Source organism: Rousettus aegyptiacus, unplaced genomic scaffold, assembly GCF_014176215.1.
Source record: "Rousettus aegyptiacus isolate mRouAeg1 unplaced genomic scaffold, mRouAeg1.p scaffold_m13_p_1, whole genome shotgun sequence".
NCBI classification, from domain to species: Eukaryota; Metazoa; Chordata; class Mammalia; order Chiroptera; family Pteropodidae; genus Rousettus; species Rousettus aegyptiacus.
Genome location: NW_023416284.1, coordinates 73,256,125 through 73,274,384, shown reverse-complemented (window position 1 = coordinate 73,274,384; position 18,260 = coordinate 73,256,125). Strand labels below are relative to the sequence as shown.

Sequence of the window (18,260 nt, the reverse complement as noted above, 5' to 3'; positions counted from 1 at the left end):
AGATGTCCCTGCTTGCCTCCGTTGCCCAACCTTGAGCTTCCTCTTCAGGCTCGTGACAATGCTCTCCCTCCCTCCAGTCCTCAGAGCTCTCTTCCTCTTCTATGTTTCCACAGACACCTTTGACTGACATTATACAAATATTTGTGTACTCTCATTTCTCTCAGGAATCAGTAAGGGTTTTAAGGGTAATGTATTTTTGCATCTTTGTATCTGCTAATAGCTAGCCCATTAAATTCAATTAAGAGTGATTTCTGGTGATAGAATGAGTCTATCACTCTAAAAGATAAAATAATAACCAAGAAAGCAAATCTATGATTCATGTTCATCTAATTTAAATATTAAGAGGTATGTTAAGTTTTGTAAAAGAATAAATATGGGCAGAGAACTTAGAAAACATTAAAGAGCACAATGGTACTTTGCTATTTGTACGTCAAACCAGGTCCAATTATCAGTGAGTTAAAGCAGTAGAAGTAATTGAAATTTTCCATTTTAACTCTTAAACGGCTTGAAATTAGTAATAAAATATAGAAGAACTGTACTGACAAAAATAAACTTTCTTTCCCTTTAATATTAAAAAATTTTAAATATCTCTTTAAATAATAATTATAAGCACATCTATGAGGTATATTCTGAATATTTTATATTGAATTTTAATGGCCAGAAATTTAATTTCCCTGTCACAATCTGCTCATTTCCTTTTACAAAACGAGTTGTATATATGAGTAAATTTGGTAACCAAACTTAGAATGCATGTACATAAAACACTACTAGCAGGCCTCCACAGACACAAATACACCTTTACAAGAAGCTCAGAACTCATCATTTTGCTCACTGTAACAACAGCATATGTCTCATTTAGTAATCAGTGGAAAAGATAGGTGGAATTTTATTGTGAAAAGCCATTGGGGAATGCCTGACAGCTGTTCAGGAAAAAGCGTCACAAATCTTTGTGAGAAGACGGTCCCAGAGGAAGAGCAATTTTGTTTGGAATTTTTCTTTGTGCCATTTGTTTCAACTACGTATTACATATAGTAAAACCACTGACATATGAAATATGGAATGGTATGCTGAAACTAATAATGTCACACTTAACAAGTACTTTCCAAACAAAACAATTAGCTTCAAGGAATAAGGAAATCTTTGACTCAAATCCGTAGGTCATGGAGGCCAGATACTAAAAGATGACAAGATTCTTGAAATGCTTACATTATTCTTTTAAGTAATAAGAGAATATGGTAATGAGGTAGGGTAAAAAGGAACTTTAAGAAGTACATTAACTTGCAAAAGCTATTATGGAACAAATGAGATCGGTTGAGTACATTCAACAGTGTTTAAAGAGAGTTAATGTACCTATGCAAGGGTCTAATCTCAGAAAGTAACCTGGAAAATAAAATAATCTAGTTGATGAAACACGGATAACTGTAACAGTCTCCTTGCTAGATGCTCTCTCAAATTCTGTATAGGAGAAAGCAAAACAATAATATATCAGATTAGGTCAGATCAAAAGAAAGTTACAGACTCAGTGTATGGCTGTCATTCCCTTACAGCACTTGGTTATTTATGAATTAATAGAATCTTCTGTTCTAGATGAAGATAATAGGCTTTTTAAAGTAGGTCATATAAACTAAAAGCAACAGAGAAAATTCAGACAAACCCTTGACATTTTAAATTTCAATAAAGGAATAGGATTTGACTACCCTCTAGTGGAAGTTCAAGAGAATTAAATAAATACTTTCCAAATATTTTAGTAGTTTGATTAAACACACACTGTGGTTATTATACAGAATGAGAAAGTGTATAGAACCTGGATGGGCACATTCCATTTATCTTTACACACTGTCTTTCAACATACAGAGTACACTGTTCATCTCATCACATTTCATGCTATGGTTTTTCATTCTAAACTATTTTGCAGGACAAGCCAAATTGCATAATATCCATCCAAACCCTTCTGTCAAAGAACAATAGATTTATAAATTTGTAAAGGCTAAAGAGACTCCCACTAGAATGTCACCATCCTGATGGCAGGCCTGGTCTTATTCAATGCTGTATGCCCAGAGCCTACAAACAGGGCATGCCATCCTGCAGACACCTAATATGCACTCAGCACTGTGCTGAGTGCTTTACATATGTCACCTTTAATATTCCAACACCCCACGAAGCAAGTACTCTCATCCTCATTCTGAAGATAAAGAGACTAAAGCCTGGAGCAGTTAAGAAACCTGCATGGAGTTTCACAGTGAGAAAGTTGTGGAACTGGATCCAAACACAGATCTGCAAGTCAGTTCATAGCCCTTATTTTTCAGTTCCCAGGAGACAGTGCAGCTAATAGAATCATCAAATTGCTCACATCATATAAAGCCTTTACTCTTTAATAAGGGCAGACCCTCTAGAGAGCACAGCAAGACTAAAAGAGTTAAGTAGCCTGGCGAATGGAGGGCCTGACTGGATGTGGTATTAGATCCAACAGTAAAAAGTTCAAAGAATTTCAGGGACTCCTACAACTAAATATAGGTCAGTTACTATTTTCTTCTAAGTTACTTTCATTGTGTATTATTTTTTTTTCAAATTCATAATATTTTGTATTATTGCTTGACTATTTAAACCCTGTAATATTATATCAAGGTATTTAGGTGATGATAAGAAATATTTTGAGGCTACCAAAAAATAAAAAAAAACCAGCATATGAGTGGACATTTAAAACACTAAATGCTTCTAATACGTAAGAATGATGCATAAACATAAATTCATTAAGATGAATTCATAAAATACATTAATGATACGAATATATGTTTATATAACTTATTCCACCAAATTTGGCTTCAAAATATTTCCCTACTGTAAAAAATATCAGCACTGATTCCAAGAAGCTTAAGTTGCTTATCTAAAAGTCTCATTATTTCAAAACATCTCTGTATGAACTTATTCCAGGTCAACAAATACAAGGTTTCTGGAATTCCTGTTGTGACTTGCTATCTTCTACAGTCAGTCATTAAAACAAGTATCAGGCAAATAACAGCAATAGATTAAAATGCAAAGGTAGCATGTATTTCAAATGCTATTAATTCAGATTGGCAATAAATATAAAAACCAACCACCTAGATTTTAAAGGTATCTTCTAAGCAAACTGAATTAACTCTACAAAAAGAACTCTATATAGGTTAGATACAGACTACTGGAAGTGATTATCTATCCAGAATATAAGTTCACAGAATCCTTTAGCTTTGTTTTGCCATTGGTGGTCCATGTTTCAGATTAGCAAAGACAGAGAATTCAAATGAGAATTTGAGAAGTCCACTCCATTCATTTAAGAAGCTATGATGCAGTTTCTAAAGAGGAAGTTCATATATCACTAAATATCAAACTTTTTTTGGGATATGTAAATCTTAATTGAGAATGAAAATATAGTATATTCTATTTTAAGAAAGGCTTATATAAGCTGCATTTCCTAAGCAGAATTAACTACGAAAATAATGAGAATTGGGGCAAATGCATTTAATCAGCAGAATAGTATCAAACAAAGAATTTATAAGAATTTACTCTCAGGAAAAAAAGGCGGGAGGTTATCATGGAAGAATATCTCCGCAAAGGAATATATAACTAATGAAAAGCAAGCAACTCAAAGAGATGCAGGAAGATAAGCTAAAAGAAAGTGGCTGAAATGAAAATTCTAAGTATCTTGGAGTATCCATCAGTTAGTTATCTAGGCTTGAGACGGATCATGCCTCAAGTAAGAAAAAACGCAGAGGGCAACCACGGTTATTTCACATTTCTCTTAAGACTTAAGGTTTCTTTTCAATGCCCTACCTTCAGAAATAACAAATCACTGACAACAGAAAAGATTTCTAACAGCCAGGGCTTTAAGAATACAGTTCCTGAGGCCTACTGACAGCTGTCATCCTAACTGCCTTATCCTCACCTTATCACTGTGGTTAAGATCTTGGATCCACATCTTATTTTGTGACTCCGAGCAAGTCACGGTCTCTGTAAGCCTTACTTTCCTTATCTGTAAAGTGGGATAATAAAAACTTCCTTTCTAGGGTTCTCATGAGGACTAAAGATAATATTTGCAAAGCACCTAACAATCTCTGTAGTATAATAATAATATACTACTACTACTATAATATGCTATGCTACTAATAGTAGGTGCTATAAATATTAGCTATTGTGATCAGTAACAGCATTCTAAATACCATTCAGGTAACTTTATTCACACACAAAAAACTTTTATGATGTGCTAATTACTTGTTTTATAAATCAGTTCTCTCTTGCTTTAAAAAAAAAGGTAATATTGAAAAACAGTAAGAGATGATACAGTGTTCTTACCTTCTTACCCATAAGACCAGATCAGGTTATAGTAGCTCAAGAAGTTTATCTTCTACATAGATAGATAGCTCCTACCTCTCACTTCACTAAGACTTTAAGCTTAGTTGAAAAATAGTAAGCCACAAATATTATCCTAAGATATGGCACTGTCAAATATTGAGTTAATTTTCTGAATATAAACCCCCCAAATAAAAAAATATCAGCATAATTCACTGCAATAAAAAAAAATGAAAACCAAAAAAAAAGGCCATAAGGTATAAATTTAGCCAAACAGGTACCCTCATTTAACTGGATTTGTTTGATCTTTCTTCAGTTTAAAGAGGAAAAAAAACATGCTGCAAGATATGAAGCTCTAAGCAGACCTAATTTTTAAAGCAACAACTTCCAGAATATATATTATAGTCAGAACATAACTGACGTAATCCCTTTTGTTTTCTACATTTATACTTTTGCACAGAGATCTAATGTCACAAAGACGACCCCGAGTAACTTTAAGAATCAACAAAATTATAATTATCTTTCCTAAGCTGAACTGAGGCAGAAAATGTTAGTGGTATATTTTAGAAATCATTTCTACTTTAAATTCTCTCTTATGTTCGATTAATGAGAACGCAAAATTAGCTAGAACTTACAACCTTCCAAAACCCTGTTAACCTAGAATATAGTTTTAATAGCTCTGAAATTATACAAAATCCTGCCCAAATTATTTTCATTCCTAGAAGAAATGTACAGATATCAACATAAAACTTACTCAGATTTGTTGTCATGGATTCTAAATCTGCTATTAAACCTGGAAGCTGCTGAAGCTGCTCTTGTAACTCTATTAGGCTCGTCTTCTTTTTTTCCCAGTGTGCTGAAAGCATAACAACCTCGCTATCCACCAGCTGCAACACAGAAGAGGAAGAGGAAGGTAAAATCAGATTTTTAGGCACAAAGAAATCATAGTCGGCATAATCAGAGTTGATTGATGTTATCTTGAAAAACTCCTCTACTGAGTACAGACAACAGGACACTAAAGACGACTGAAGTTGTTTCCTTTCTCAGAAAAGAACCAACTTAATATTCAGTGCAGAAAACCTCAAATTATTGCTTGTCTCAATGCATCTTAACCCAGAGAGGAGAAAGTTCAGAAATGACTTTAGAAATTACTTCTAAGTATACCCTATTTTTAAGTAAACCCCGTATTTGAAAATCCAAATCTAGAAAAATAAAGCAAAAAACTACCACTAACAATTGAAAAGAAAACAAAAACAACCCAAAACATAATTACGGAGTAATTACTTGCTTTACAAAATAAATTCTTTTAGTAGAAGTTTCCTAACAGATTTGGAATACACTATGATTCAGTTTACATTTAACAGGAACACTTGTTGCATAAGGGAAAAGGTACTTGTATATGAAGGAATTATTGAGGCAACTGATCAATTCCAGAAAAAGGAGAATAGGATTTATGCTGACAAAAAAGGAATACAGATGTAAAGGATTCCTAATCGCATCATGATAAAACACCAGCTTAGCCTAAAATAATTCTAATTTATTTTCTCCAAGACAGTAAAGAAAATGACAGACATCAGTTTCTCCTAGACAATTCTATTTTGGTCTTAACATGGCAGGAGGCAAAGGAGCCTAGAATGAGATTCAGAAGGAGCAAGGAGAGGTCATCTTTTAAAAACATCATCGATAAGCAAGAATTGTGAAAGATACCCACACATTAGTAGAATAAATGTAAAGATGGTAAAATTCATTATGTAACAGGAAAAAAATTCATTTAAATTTTATATGTAAATCAGTTAACAGCAAATTTATATTTTAAAAAGGCAATTTACACATACCAAGATTAAGTCTTCACAAGTTGAAACATGAACAAAACTGATTCTTACTGAATGTCACTAAAGAGAGAACTTGAGGAATAAAAATATTAAAATAAGATGTAAAATTTATATGTAGTGTTAGACTGTCTGTTTCTACATTTTAATATTTTAGGGAATTCACAACATTGAAACAAAAGAACTAAGCTACAATAATAAAGGGGTTAGAAAGTTGCCTAGTTTCCTGTCTCCATCTCCCACACCTCTCCTTTGTTTTTCAGCCCAAACTGGGAGGATAAACACATCATCTCTCACATACAAGCCTCAACTGAGCTGAGGAGGTGACACTAAGCTCTACTCAAGTTGCATTTCCCATTAATTTCATATACCTATTCTACAGACCACCCACTATCTGCCAGGCACTGCTTTAGGCACTAGAGGTACAATGGTGAACAAAACAATGAAAAAAAAACAAACAAACAACCCTGCCCTCTTGGTGCTTATCATCTGGTAGCAGGTCTCACAGATTCTCTTAGCTTCAACGTTTAAACTCTACAAAAGAAAAAATAATTCCTATATAACAGGGCTGATTTGAGGATAAACAATATATTCTCTCAGTATGTGGCATAGTTTTTAAAAAGTTTGATAAATCTTACTCTGGTTAATTAGGTTAATAACTTGAAAAACTGAGCACAATTTCTTACTGAAAATTAAAGCACAACATATTTAAATATTAAAACTACAACCAAGTTAAAGCCTTCCACAATGTTAAAAATTATATTCTGAATAAAGAATATAAGACATGTATATACAAAGAATATATCAGAATACACTAAAATATCATGTTCATTTAAAAGAGTGGGAGGTTGTGTGGATTTTCATAAACCATTATCGGTAATTATGTAACAATAACCAAAACACTTTGAGCATTTTCTATGTGCCAGGCCCTGTGCTAAGCAATTTACATATATTTTGTCATTTAAGCCACATAGCAACCTTGTGAACTAAGCATTATTTCCTTCTTCATTTTACAAATGAAGAAACAGAGTCATAGCATACTGAAGCCAAATCACCTTCCGAAGGACCACAATGGAACTAGATTAAATCCCAGGGAGTCTGACACTTAAGCCCATACCCTTAAAACAATATTCTAGAGATCGTGCTATAGGGGAATATGAAAGGAAAAAGTAAAGTGAAAAACTAGAAAAGAAATGGTTCTAAAAATCTGTATGTACTTAAACTTTACTGAGCGATAAGAAATGAGCTATCTCCAAAAGGCTAACGTGTCCACCTCCAAGTAAACAATTCTAAGTAACTCCAGATTTAATGCCAGGGGATCATGTTTAAGGAGCAAGACAAATCCATAGCACTTCATTCCAAAATTAGGAGAATGGAGAAAAATAAGGAACGGCAATGATTTATAAAATGACCAATAACAGTACCTACTGTATAATTCAGAGTTTGGGGGCACATTATCTCATGTGATTTCCATATTACTTTGTTTGGTAAGTAGGGTAACTGGTGGTATACCATTTTAAAGAGGAGGAAACTAAAATAGAGAGACTATGTGCCCAAGGTCAAAATGTATTAGTGCAGAAACTAGAATTTCCAACACCCAGTTCATGTTACCTTTTACCATAGGCAGAGGAGATCCACACTGGAATACAGTGAAGCGTGTTTAATTTAACCAGCTTACAGGTCAAATTGTTAAACAAAACAGGAATCTTGAGAGTTGAATTTGAAGGCAAGCAAATATTTCCCAAAAGAAATTAGAAGCAAATAATACATGGGAAGTCTAACTTTAAAAAGCTGCGCTCAGTGTCTAATCCGTAAGTCAATATTAACTATTTATTCATTTATGTGTTGCTATGGGAGAAAAAAGAACGAACTTGTAAAAAACTTGTAGTAAAAACCTAGACAACAAAGTTACCATTGACCATAGCTGCTTGTTTTCTAAGCTACTGCTCTGAATTTTACAACTACATAGTAAGAATTAGCTTTAAAGTAGATGAGTATAAAATAATTTGTCAAACAAGATTGAATTGTCCTAAAGTACATTTGTCCTGACAGGCTGAAACTGGTTAAAGGCCACCAAAAGGCACATGAGCATGGTCTGACAAAATAAACACACAACGGGTTTAACATATATCTTAAAGATACACATTTTAAATACTTACATATGTCTTAACAACACATCAGAGGGCTTTAAAATAAATTTTCTTTTTTAAGTTTGAGATCTGTATTTCTGAAGACACCTTTGATCAGATGTGGTCTTAAAATAAGTACTCAACTATGAAAAAACTTAAGATCCCAAGATAGCATAAATTCAACAACAAATCTTACAAGAAATTCTTTCTCCTATATATTTTATCATGAAATAGTTCTTATAATCAGAAGAATAATTTTTGTTAAGAATCCTCTGCAGCAGTCTCCAATCTTTTTGGTACCAGGGACCAGTGCTCCTATAAGACTCTAAAGCTTGGTGATCTGAGGTAGAGCTGAGATAGAGCTGAGGTGGTGATGATAGAGCTGGGGAGCAGCTGCAAATACAGAAGCTTAGCTTGCTCACCCCGCCACTGCTCACTTCCTGCCGTGCAGCTTGGTTCCTAACAGGCCATGGACTGGTACCAGGGGTCGGGTACCCCTGCTCTATATGATACAGTCTTCATTCAATGTTGTTTGTGCGATACATCCATGTTGATAAATGTAAGGGTAGTAGTTTACGAATTCTCACTGCTGTATGATATTTGATTTTATGAGTAATATTATCATTTATTCTGTAGATAGACTTTGGGACTATCCAAATTTCAACAGAATCTGCTACAATCTTCTGCTACAAATCTCCTTGTGCATATGTGCAAGTTTCACATTTGAGTTATAGATGTGTCCAAAGTATTGATCTCATCTTTCAGAGTGGCTCAAAGGACTCGATTTTCCCCAGCCTGGCCACCTCAGAGGTAGCCTTCAAGTAGCCTCATCTATTTATTACATAGTAAACAGATACCATGCCAATATTACAGAGGAAATGTGTGTCATACCAATATCGGGGGAAGCTTGGGACATGATGCTCCAGAAATATCCCTAGGAAGTGGAACTGTTTGAAAGATATGTGCAACTTCAAGTTCCACTTAACATCAACTCATTTTTTCTAATGTGATTGTGCCAATGGATTTATACTCCCTCCAAGCTGTTGCTACAAAGGGAGAAACAAAAGTGTTCTTCAAGTGACTGCACAGAAAACTCAAGGTTTAAATTTTCGATAATCTAAGGAGCACAGATTTGTGGTTTTAATTTGTATTTCTTTGCTTACTAATCAAGTTTGAACTAATTTTTATGTTTACTGACCCCTCCTATATTTTTTCTTCTATAAAATGCTTTTGCTTGCTTTCCTATTGGGTTGCTGTCCTGTTTTTATTGATTTGTAGCAGTCGTTCATATTTTCTGAATACCTGTCCTCTGTTTTGTAAATTGCTTAACATTTTCATGGTGTTGTTTGATGGAGAAGCTTTGATAAAAATTATATCTTTATTTGTGGTTGGTGATTTTATGCCTTGTTGAAGAAATATTTCTCTCCTCAAAGGTATTCTACTATTTTTTAAAATATGCATAGCTTTCCCTCTTACATTTAAGTATGATAGAACCAAAATTTGAACCAAATTCTTCAACTACTTTTACTTATCATTATACTAGACATATAATAAGACGTGAAGTAATGAAAGTTGTATGGATTAGAAGGGACGAAACAAAACCTAATATCTACACAAAAGAACTCCCAACCCTAAATATAAATTATTAGAGTAAGTGGATTTAGCAAGATGGTTAAATACGAAATCAATATACTGCATGTCAAATACTGCAGGTTTTGGTAGATATCAGGACAAAGATGTTATTTTCTATTAAAAACTTGCTAAAATGTTTTACTCTGAATATATTCTTAATTTTACCAAATCTATGTTCTGCATTTGATGATCAGATATTCTTCTCCCTTAATATGTTAATGTGGTCAATTGCATTTAAAAATTTTTCTAATGTCAAAACCAGCCTTTTAATCCTGGATTGAGCCGGTTGTATTGTGTTTTTTTATACATTGCTTAATTTGTTTGCGAACACAGCTATATACCACAGAATGTCTCCGAGGCACAATGCCTTTTATCATCAAACATTCACAGAACACATACCAATCAATACAAAGTTTTGTATTTACATGTTTACATAGGAAAATTCTATATTTAAACCCAAGACACATTTTAAAACAATGTGAGGAGATTCTAAAATTACATTTCAAATACAATTGTCAGGACATCGGAATCATAAGACAATAAGAGAAATACATCCATAAAGGAGTTTTATGCTTTGTGTGTTGCTAGTGTTGAGAGGTCACACTACTGCACTGTTAACTGTTTATTAACAACTATATCAAAATTTTGGTAATGAGAAAATTATGTTTTAAGCACTTTAAATCCTAACAGATTGCTACCCATGTATATAGGCATTTCCCTAGCTTGAAATATATTTAAGGATGTAGGTTGAGGGTTTGGGGCTGACATATAACATTTTGTAACTTTTCTAATTTATAATATTAATAGGTTCCTGGTTAGTGTTAGTACACTACATCTGATTTTTAGAAACCAATTATTGAAATTAAGTGGGTGCTATTTCTATTCTTCACTGGTTACCCTTGAAATTCTGCCCTCCATATTTAACTTTAAATCTGAGGCTAATCGATATTGATCCACTCTCCCTGAGAAATGCAAGGACTTTAGAATGCTTTAACTCTGATAATCTGCCTTCCAGGTTACTTGCTATTGTTAACAGGCATTTCTGGTTTATCATTTCCAATCCTACAAATTAGATAACTGATAAATACACAGTCATTGTTTAATCTTTATTTTACCATTTTCTTTGTTCACTATTTCTTTTTATATCTCAGACCCACCTTCCAAAATCATTTTCCTTTATTCTGAAAGGATACACATTCTTTAGAAGTTCCTTTATTGTGTGATTGTTGATAGAAAACTTTTTTTTTCTGAAAATGTCTTACTCTGCCCTATTGACAATAGTTTGAAATATCTTCTGTGACACTGTAAGTGATGTCTTTTCTCTTTAGTTGCTTTGAGCTCTTCTCCTTGACTTCGATGTTCTGTAGTTTCAATAAGAGGTATCTAAGTATAATTATTTCTTTTGCTTGCTTATACTTTTTGGATATAAAGATTTACATCTCATTTTGGAAAAATTCTTAGCTATTTGTCTTTTCCTATATTGTCTTTCCCTCATTATCTCTTTCTAGAAAGTTTTTTAGATATATTAAGCTGATCCATATGAAACTATAATTTTATAGATCAAAATTGGTCCAATATTGATAATCTCACTTGGTTCAATCTAAAAATCTTCTAATTTTTTTCTATTAACTCCTCTTTCATTCTTTACATTTTCTTTTCTAAGATATCCTTATCTTCTACTTCACTATATTTTTCCTTCAGCTGCATATAACTGCTGTTAAACACATTCTTTGGGTTTTTTAAATTTTAATGACTTTTTAAAGTCATGTATGATAGGATCTTGTTCTTTACTCATTTTTAATCCATTCTTTATCTCTTTAAAAAACTTTGTATATACCTACTTAATAGTCTATGTCCAATAGTGTGATATCTAAAGTCCAAAGTGTCTAAATCTTACTTTTGGTTTTGATGACTCTCAAACTTTTGGTAATACATTTCTGTGTTTGCTATTTTTTTTTTTTGAAGGGGGTGGTGAGAAATTAATGTGTAGGAATCTTGAGGGGCCTAGGTTTTCAAAAGTTATCCATGTAGAATTTGTGTTTCTATCTGTTGGGTGTCAAAAAAAAAAAAAGTAATCTGTAGCCCTTTCATTTCTTAGTATACTGGTTCCTTGATCATGCAGGAAGAATAAATTAGAGCCCCACACTCACATCGGGCAAAGATCATGATAACAAACACAAAAAAAGGACTATGTTATTCCAAATTGTCATAACGACAGACAGTTTTCCTTGCTGCCTTCTTTACCAACAGATAGCTTTTCTTTTCTTTCTTCCTAGCATAACCTTTCACTGAGGGATATAGCCACTTCAAAGATCCAAGAGCTTTGGACATGGGGTTGATGAACTCAGCAGCTGGTGTGCCAAGATCAGGGACCGGTGGCAGCGGGTGCTGGGAGCACCCAGAGTCCAAGGTGGAGTGGTGCATTATGTGGCCAGCATCATGAGGGTCAACATCAGGGAGTGGTACCTCATGGAAAGCAACCCTGAGGTCTTCACTGGGCTCATTAAAGAAATTGGTTGCTGAGGAGCCCAAGTAAAAGAAATATGGAGTTCAGAGCCTGAGAACTTTGAAAAACTAAAGCCAGTTAATGGGTTAATTTTTTTTTTTTTCCCCAAGTGACAGCCAGAAGAATAAGCAGGGTTTGTGGTTCAGGACTCCAGACTTGATCAGTATTTTTTGCCAAACAGGTAATTAATGTTTGTACTACTAAAACCATATTAAGTGCATTACCAAACTGTACCCATGAAGAATTCTCACAAAGTTTTGATGCAGCTATGAAAAGTTGGGCACTGAACAATTCGCATGTGATTCGACAAATACACAACAGTTTCACCAAATAGCAAATGTCTGAATTTGATGCAAAGACATCGGCAAAAGAAAAAGATGCTTTTCATTTCGTCAGTTATGTTCCTGTTAATGGAAGACTACATGAAGTAGATGGACTAAGAGAAGGACTGATTTAGCTGCATGCAATCAAGACAACTGGCTGGATCATCGCAATAAGGCCAGTCACAGAAAAAAGAATACAAAAGCAAAATGAAGGTGAAATTGCACTTAATGGCCATTATGTCCAAAAGAAAAATGATATATGAACATAAGATAGCAGAGTTACAAAGACAACTTGCTGAGGAACCCATGGATACAGATCAGGGTAATATGTTAAATGCTATTCAGTCAGAAGTTGTCAAAAATCAGATGCTTATTGAAGTATAAAAATTTTTAAAAATATGATTGAGAGTATCAGAAAGAAGCATAATTACCTATCTTTCATTATGAAATTGTTAAAGACTTTAGCAGGACACCGACAGTAAATACCACTAGTAGAAAAGACAAAAGAAAAATGGAATGCAAAGAAAGCAAATAAAGAAGATGCTTTGGGATATGTACACACTTCTGCTTCTGCATTTATTTTCATTAAGTATAAAGAACGATGAGCAACACCCTAATTGACTCGCAGCGCATCTGGCAATAGTATCTGTCTACCTTGTCTTTAATGCATGGATTCATAAACTTTTCCCCTACCTTTTTCATGTGCATGTAGTGCATATTAAATAAAAGCGATGTTAAGAGTACTTGCCCAAATTCTATTATTTGACAATGGACTTGCGAACTTCTGTTGGTTCTCTGGCTATATAACCACCATAATGAACCTAGAAAATACACAAAGGATATTCTCCACCTCTAAATGTTGTAATTAATCTTCTGATTTTTTAGCTAAGTGCTTAAAATTTATAATAATCTGATCTTGATTAAACTGGATATCTTTTTTCTCATTAGTAATGGAAAAAAAATCAGTGTTTCTATCTTTAATATTTAAATTATTTTAAATTTTAAAACTAAATTTTATCTCCTATACCATTTTAAAAAGAATGATTTTAAGGCAGATCATCTGAAAAGGACAAAAGTACAGTTCTAGTGGTTTTCACTGCTATCGGCAGAAAAAGTAATAAACGTCCCAATTAGGAAAAAAAAAAAAAAAGATCCAAGAGCTTTATGCAGGAGTCTCAGATTCAGTTCCCCACAGACAAAATCTCCTGTCCCCACAAATTTCTATAGCTTTCTATGGCTTTTGTTTTAGTTCTTGACCTTAGCTTCCGTGGTTTATTTAACCACCCTGATTTCGGTTCTCTTTTTTCTTTTTCCTTTTTTTTGGGGGGGCCCTTTAAGATCTCCTTTAATTTTTGTGAGCTTAATATATTAAAATATTTTTTTAAAAAAATCTATCCAGCATTTAGATGTTTTGTAGCCATAAGGCTTGTCAAAGTACCTAGTCTGTCTTATTGCCAGAAACCTTCGTTCTCCCTTTTTCAGTTATTTCTCAGAGAAACACTAATGTCTAAATTTCATACCTATTAACTCTGTTCTATACAACTATTACAGCTTCACTAATTTAGGTAAATGGGAAAGAAAGTCAGTCAAAATCAAAGTCAGAATCACAGAAGTGTTTTTAGAAAGTTTCACTGACATCAATAGCAGAGTGTATTCTACCTTGGCTAATAAAGCTTTAAGTACATGTACCAAATATTTTTTATTACAAGTCTCTTTTATTCATTATACACATTATACATAGTGCTGACAAATGATTTGTTTTCTAAGTAAATTTAGGATTATTTATGAAATTTTTATATTTATTTGCTAAGCAAATTAATAATTTTAGGTACAGCTTTTCCTCAAATAATTAGAAATTCTTAAATAGTTGGTAAAAAGAAATTATCTTATAATTTACTAGAAAGGCATCAGACTCAAAATCAAAGCAGTATATCTAGATAAGCATTTACTTATGATTTGAGACTAAAAGTTATAAATTCTCTAAGCCTAACTAAATTACTTGACTAAGATAATATGAAAATGTGCCTTATTTAGGGTGTTTCATAATCAACTAAATTCAATTTTGAATATTCTGCAAAACATTTTAATACAATTACAAATTTATTTCTTAAAAACTAGCATTTAACATTGCAAAAGGATTTTGTCATGTTTTCTTGCAGCTATAAGATTAGCCGATAATTTTTTACCTCCCCAGCGTGCGCACACTCCTTGGCTCTTTTGTGAAGTGCAGCCCATGTATCTTCATACCTAAGAAAAGTAAAAAATAATTCGAAATGAAAACCACACACTAAAAAAACAATAATTGGGATATGTCACAAGGACACAGAAGTCAACTTGAAGGGGCTTTCAAAGGCCAAATCTGGGAGAATTTAAGCAACAAAATAAATAATGGTACTAATGGATTGGAACTCAAAGAATAAAACAAACTTCCATAAGTTCATAGTTATTTAAATAACTGAATAAATGGGAGGAAAGGAAAAAACTCTTCCTTACAGTAGAATTTCAATTAATAATTGTAGAAAAAAATGATAAAAATAGAAAATCACCATTTGATAAACACAATCATAATTATTTCAGGCAAGAATTCCAATGGGTGCTAAAATCGGTGGGTAAAATTATAAAGAGAAACAGGATATTTACATAATCTCAAAGAAACTCCCCACAGGACATGCATTAATTATAAAGGAGAAAACAGTCTTAACAGTGGAGAAACCAGGCAGACACTTCCTTAACCAAGTGATCAACAGTAATGAGACATATAAACGTCAGATGCCTACTGATAACACTGCAAGGACACAACATTACTCTTCTGGCATTTTGGCTAAAAAGGCATTAACTTTAATTTAGTCATGAGAAAACAGATAAACCCAAACTGAAAAACATCTTGCAAAATAACTGGCTAGTATGGTTTAAAAGTGTTGAGGTCATGAAAGACAGACTCAGGAACTGTGCTAGATTAAAAGAGATGAAGGAGATGTGGTGACTAAATACAACACGTGATCCCACATTGGATCCTGGTCCAGAAACAAGGACATTAGTGGGATAACTGATGAAATTTGAATAAGTTCTGTAGTTTACAAGCAGACCTCGTTTAACTGCACTTTGCTTCACTGAACTTGACAGATGTTGCAGTTTTTACAAACTGAAGGCAAGACCCCCTCCATCAGCAAAAGAATTACAACTTGCTTTTTTGGTGACACTTCCTTTATTGTGGTGGTCTGGAACTGTACCTGCAATATCTCCAAGGTATGCCTGTTATTTATCAGTGTTAACGTCCTGGTTTTGAAAATTGTATTATTATACACAATCCTCAAAATATATAAAGCAAAAATTGACAAAACGGAACAACATAATAAATCAACCAGATATAACAGACATATACAGAATACTCTATCCATCAACAGAATACATATTCTTCTCAAGTGCATATGGGACTTTCTCGAGGAAAAACTATGTGTTAGGTCACAAAGTAAGCCTCAATAAATTTTAAAGGTGGTGATGAGAACTCTCTGAACCTTCCATCAGTTTTGCTGTGTACTTAAGACTGCTCTAAAAAATAAACTATATATTTTTTTAAAAAGAGATATACAAAGTACTTCTCTGACTACAATGGAATTAGAAATCAATAACAGAAAATTGGAAAATTCAAAAATTTGTGTAAATTAAACACCACACTCTTAAAAGACTAATGGGTCAAAGAAGAAATCAGAAGGGAAATCAGAAATTAAGAGATGAATGAAAATGAAAGCACAACATACCGAAAATTATGGGATACAGCAAAAACAGGGCTGAGTGAAATTTATAGCTATATATGCTTATATCAAAAAAGAAGAAAGATTTCAAATCAATACTAACTTCACAACTTAGAAAACTAGAAATAGAAAAAACTGAACCTAAAGCTGAAAGAAAAAAAATATTAAAGATTAGAGCAGACATAAAGTAGAGAATTAAAAAACAGACAAAAATCAATGAAACCGGATTTTTTTTTTATCTGGCACAAAGGGTGCTCTCTGGCATTGAATTGATTGAAGAAATAAAACTTGTATTTGCTTTATATTGTTACAACTTGAAATTATTTCCGAAGTACAGGAACAGACTGACCCTACAGTACAGTACAGTACAGTACAGTACAGTACAGAAAGCTTTCACTAAGGTATTAGTGGTACTCAAAACAGGCAATACAAGGAAACTGTGGATTCAGTTCCAGGCCATCGCAGTAAAGCGAGCTATACCTTTTTTTGGTGGAGGGTCTTGTCCTCAGTTAGTATGAAATGCAACATCTATGAAGTGCAATATAACAAGGTATTCTTGTACTTTTTAAGGTAGCTCCTGTGGACCTGTGCCCTTGTATAGGATCTCAGGTCCTCAACAAAGAATTTACAGCATTGTACTCCTAAGACAATCACACTAAATATAGAAGGGCTGTAGCATCTTCTAAGTATGTAATGCTGGGGGGACAGACTCCTCTGCACTGAAATAGGTAGGTAATTGACTGACTGAAATGTAATCTGTGCACTCAAAATCGAGGTGCTATGAATGAGAGGAAATCTATTGCCAAGTTCCACAAATACTGCTCCTGTAAGAGAAAAGAAAAAAATTCTCCCAAACCACATATCCTTCCATTTCCAACAAGAAATTCAGCTTCATGATAATCTTATGGGACCACCATATGTGTGGTCTGTCATTGACTGAAACATTGTTATGCAGCATATGACTGTACACTTACAGTGGAATATTATTCAACCTGAGAAAGAAAAAAACATCTGACATATGCTATGCTACAGCATGAATGAACTCTGAAAACATTATGCTAAGTGAAAAAAACCAGTCATAAAGACAAATACTGTATGATTCCACTTATTCATAAATAATACCTAGAGTACTAGTCAAATTTATAGAAAGAGAAAGTAGAATGATGGCCTGAGGCAGGGTCAGGGGGCAATGGGGAGTTGTTGTTTCAGTTTTGCAAGATGAAAAGAATTTTGGAGATTAGCTGCACGACAATGTGAATGCACTTAATACTACTGAACTGTACACTTAAAAATGGTTAAGACGACAAATTTTATGTTATGTGTATTTTACCACATTTTTTAACAATTAAAAAATTATGATTTAGATATCTACTATTTAAAATGGTCTTTCTTCCACTCAATATTAGTTCTAAAAGACTGTCTCAGTGCAATGAATGGACACATCAGACATCTTCCTATGACTGTAAATTTTTTCATATTAAGTCCCAAAATGTACTCCATCCCAGAAAATACCACACACAAAAGTCTACACCTCTAAAATAAATTTTTCAATGGAGTTTTCAACTAAATAACTAAATTTTTAAAAAAAGATAAAATATAAATAGTAAATAGTACATCTCTGACCAATTTTTACTAAACCTCCTTTCATGTTCACTTATTTTCTTCACTCGACAACACTAAGCAGGAAATTAAGCACTTTTAATTTCAGAGAAGGAAAAATTTCTATATTTAGCAACCATTAAAAGAAACCCAATAAAGAACTGGAA

At 33.3% G+C, this 18,260-nt stretch overlaps 1 protein-coding gene and 1 pseudogene across 3 annotated transcripts in view; one reads left to right on the top strand and one right to left on the bottom strand.

Moving 5' to 3' along the window:
- The window catches only part of DTNBP1 (dystrobrevin binding protein 1), a 125,412-nt gene that overhangs the window by 96,185 nt on the left and 10,967 nt on the right, over positions 1-18,260 (bottom strand). For all 3 annotated transcript variants that reach the window (XM_016130060.2, XM_036236985.1, XM_016130061.2), the window contains exons 4-5: positions 14,929-14,989; positions 5,078-5,210 (exon numbers count right to left, since the gene is read on the bottom strand). In XM_016130060.2, the coding sequence (XP_015985546.2) occupies positions 5,078-5,210; positions 14,929-14,989 (194 nt within the window). The remainder of the gene's footprint in view (positions 1-5,077; positions 5,211-14,928; positions 14,990-18,260) is intronic.
- LOC107502645 lies at positions 12,353-13,347 on the top strand (annotated as a pseudogene).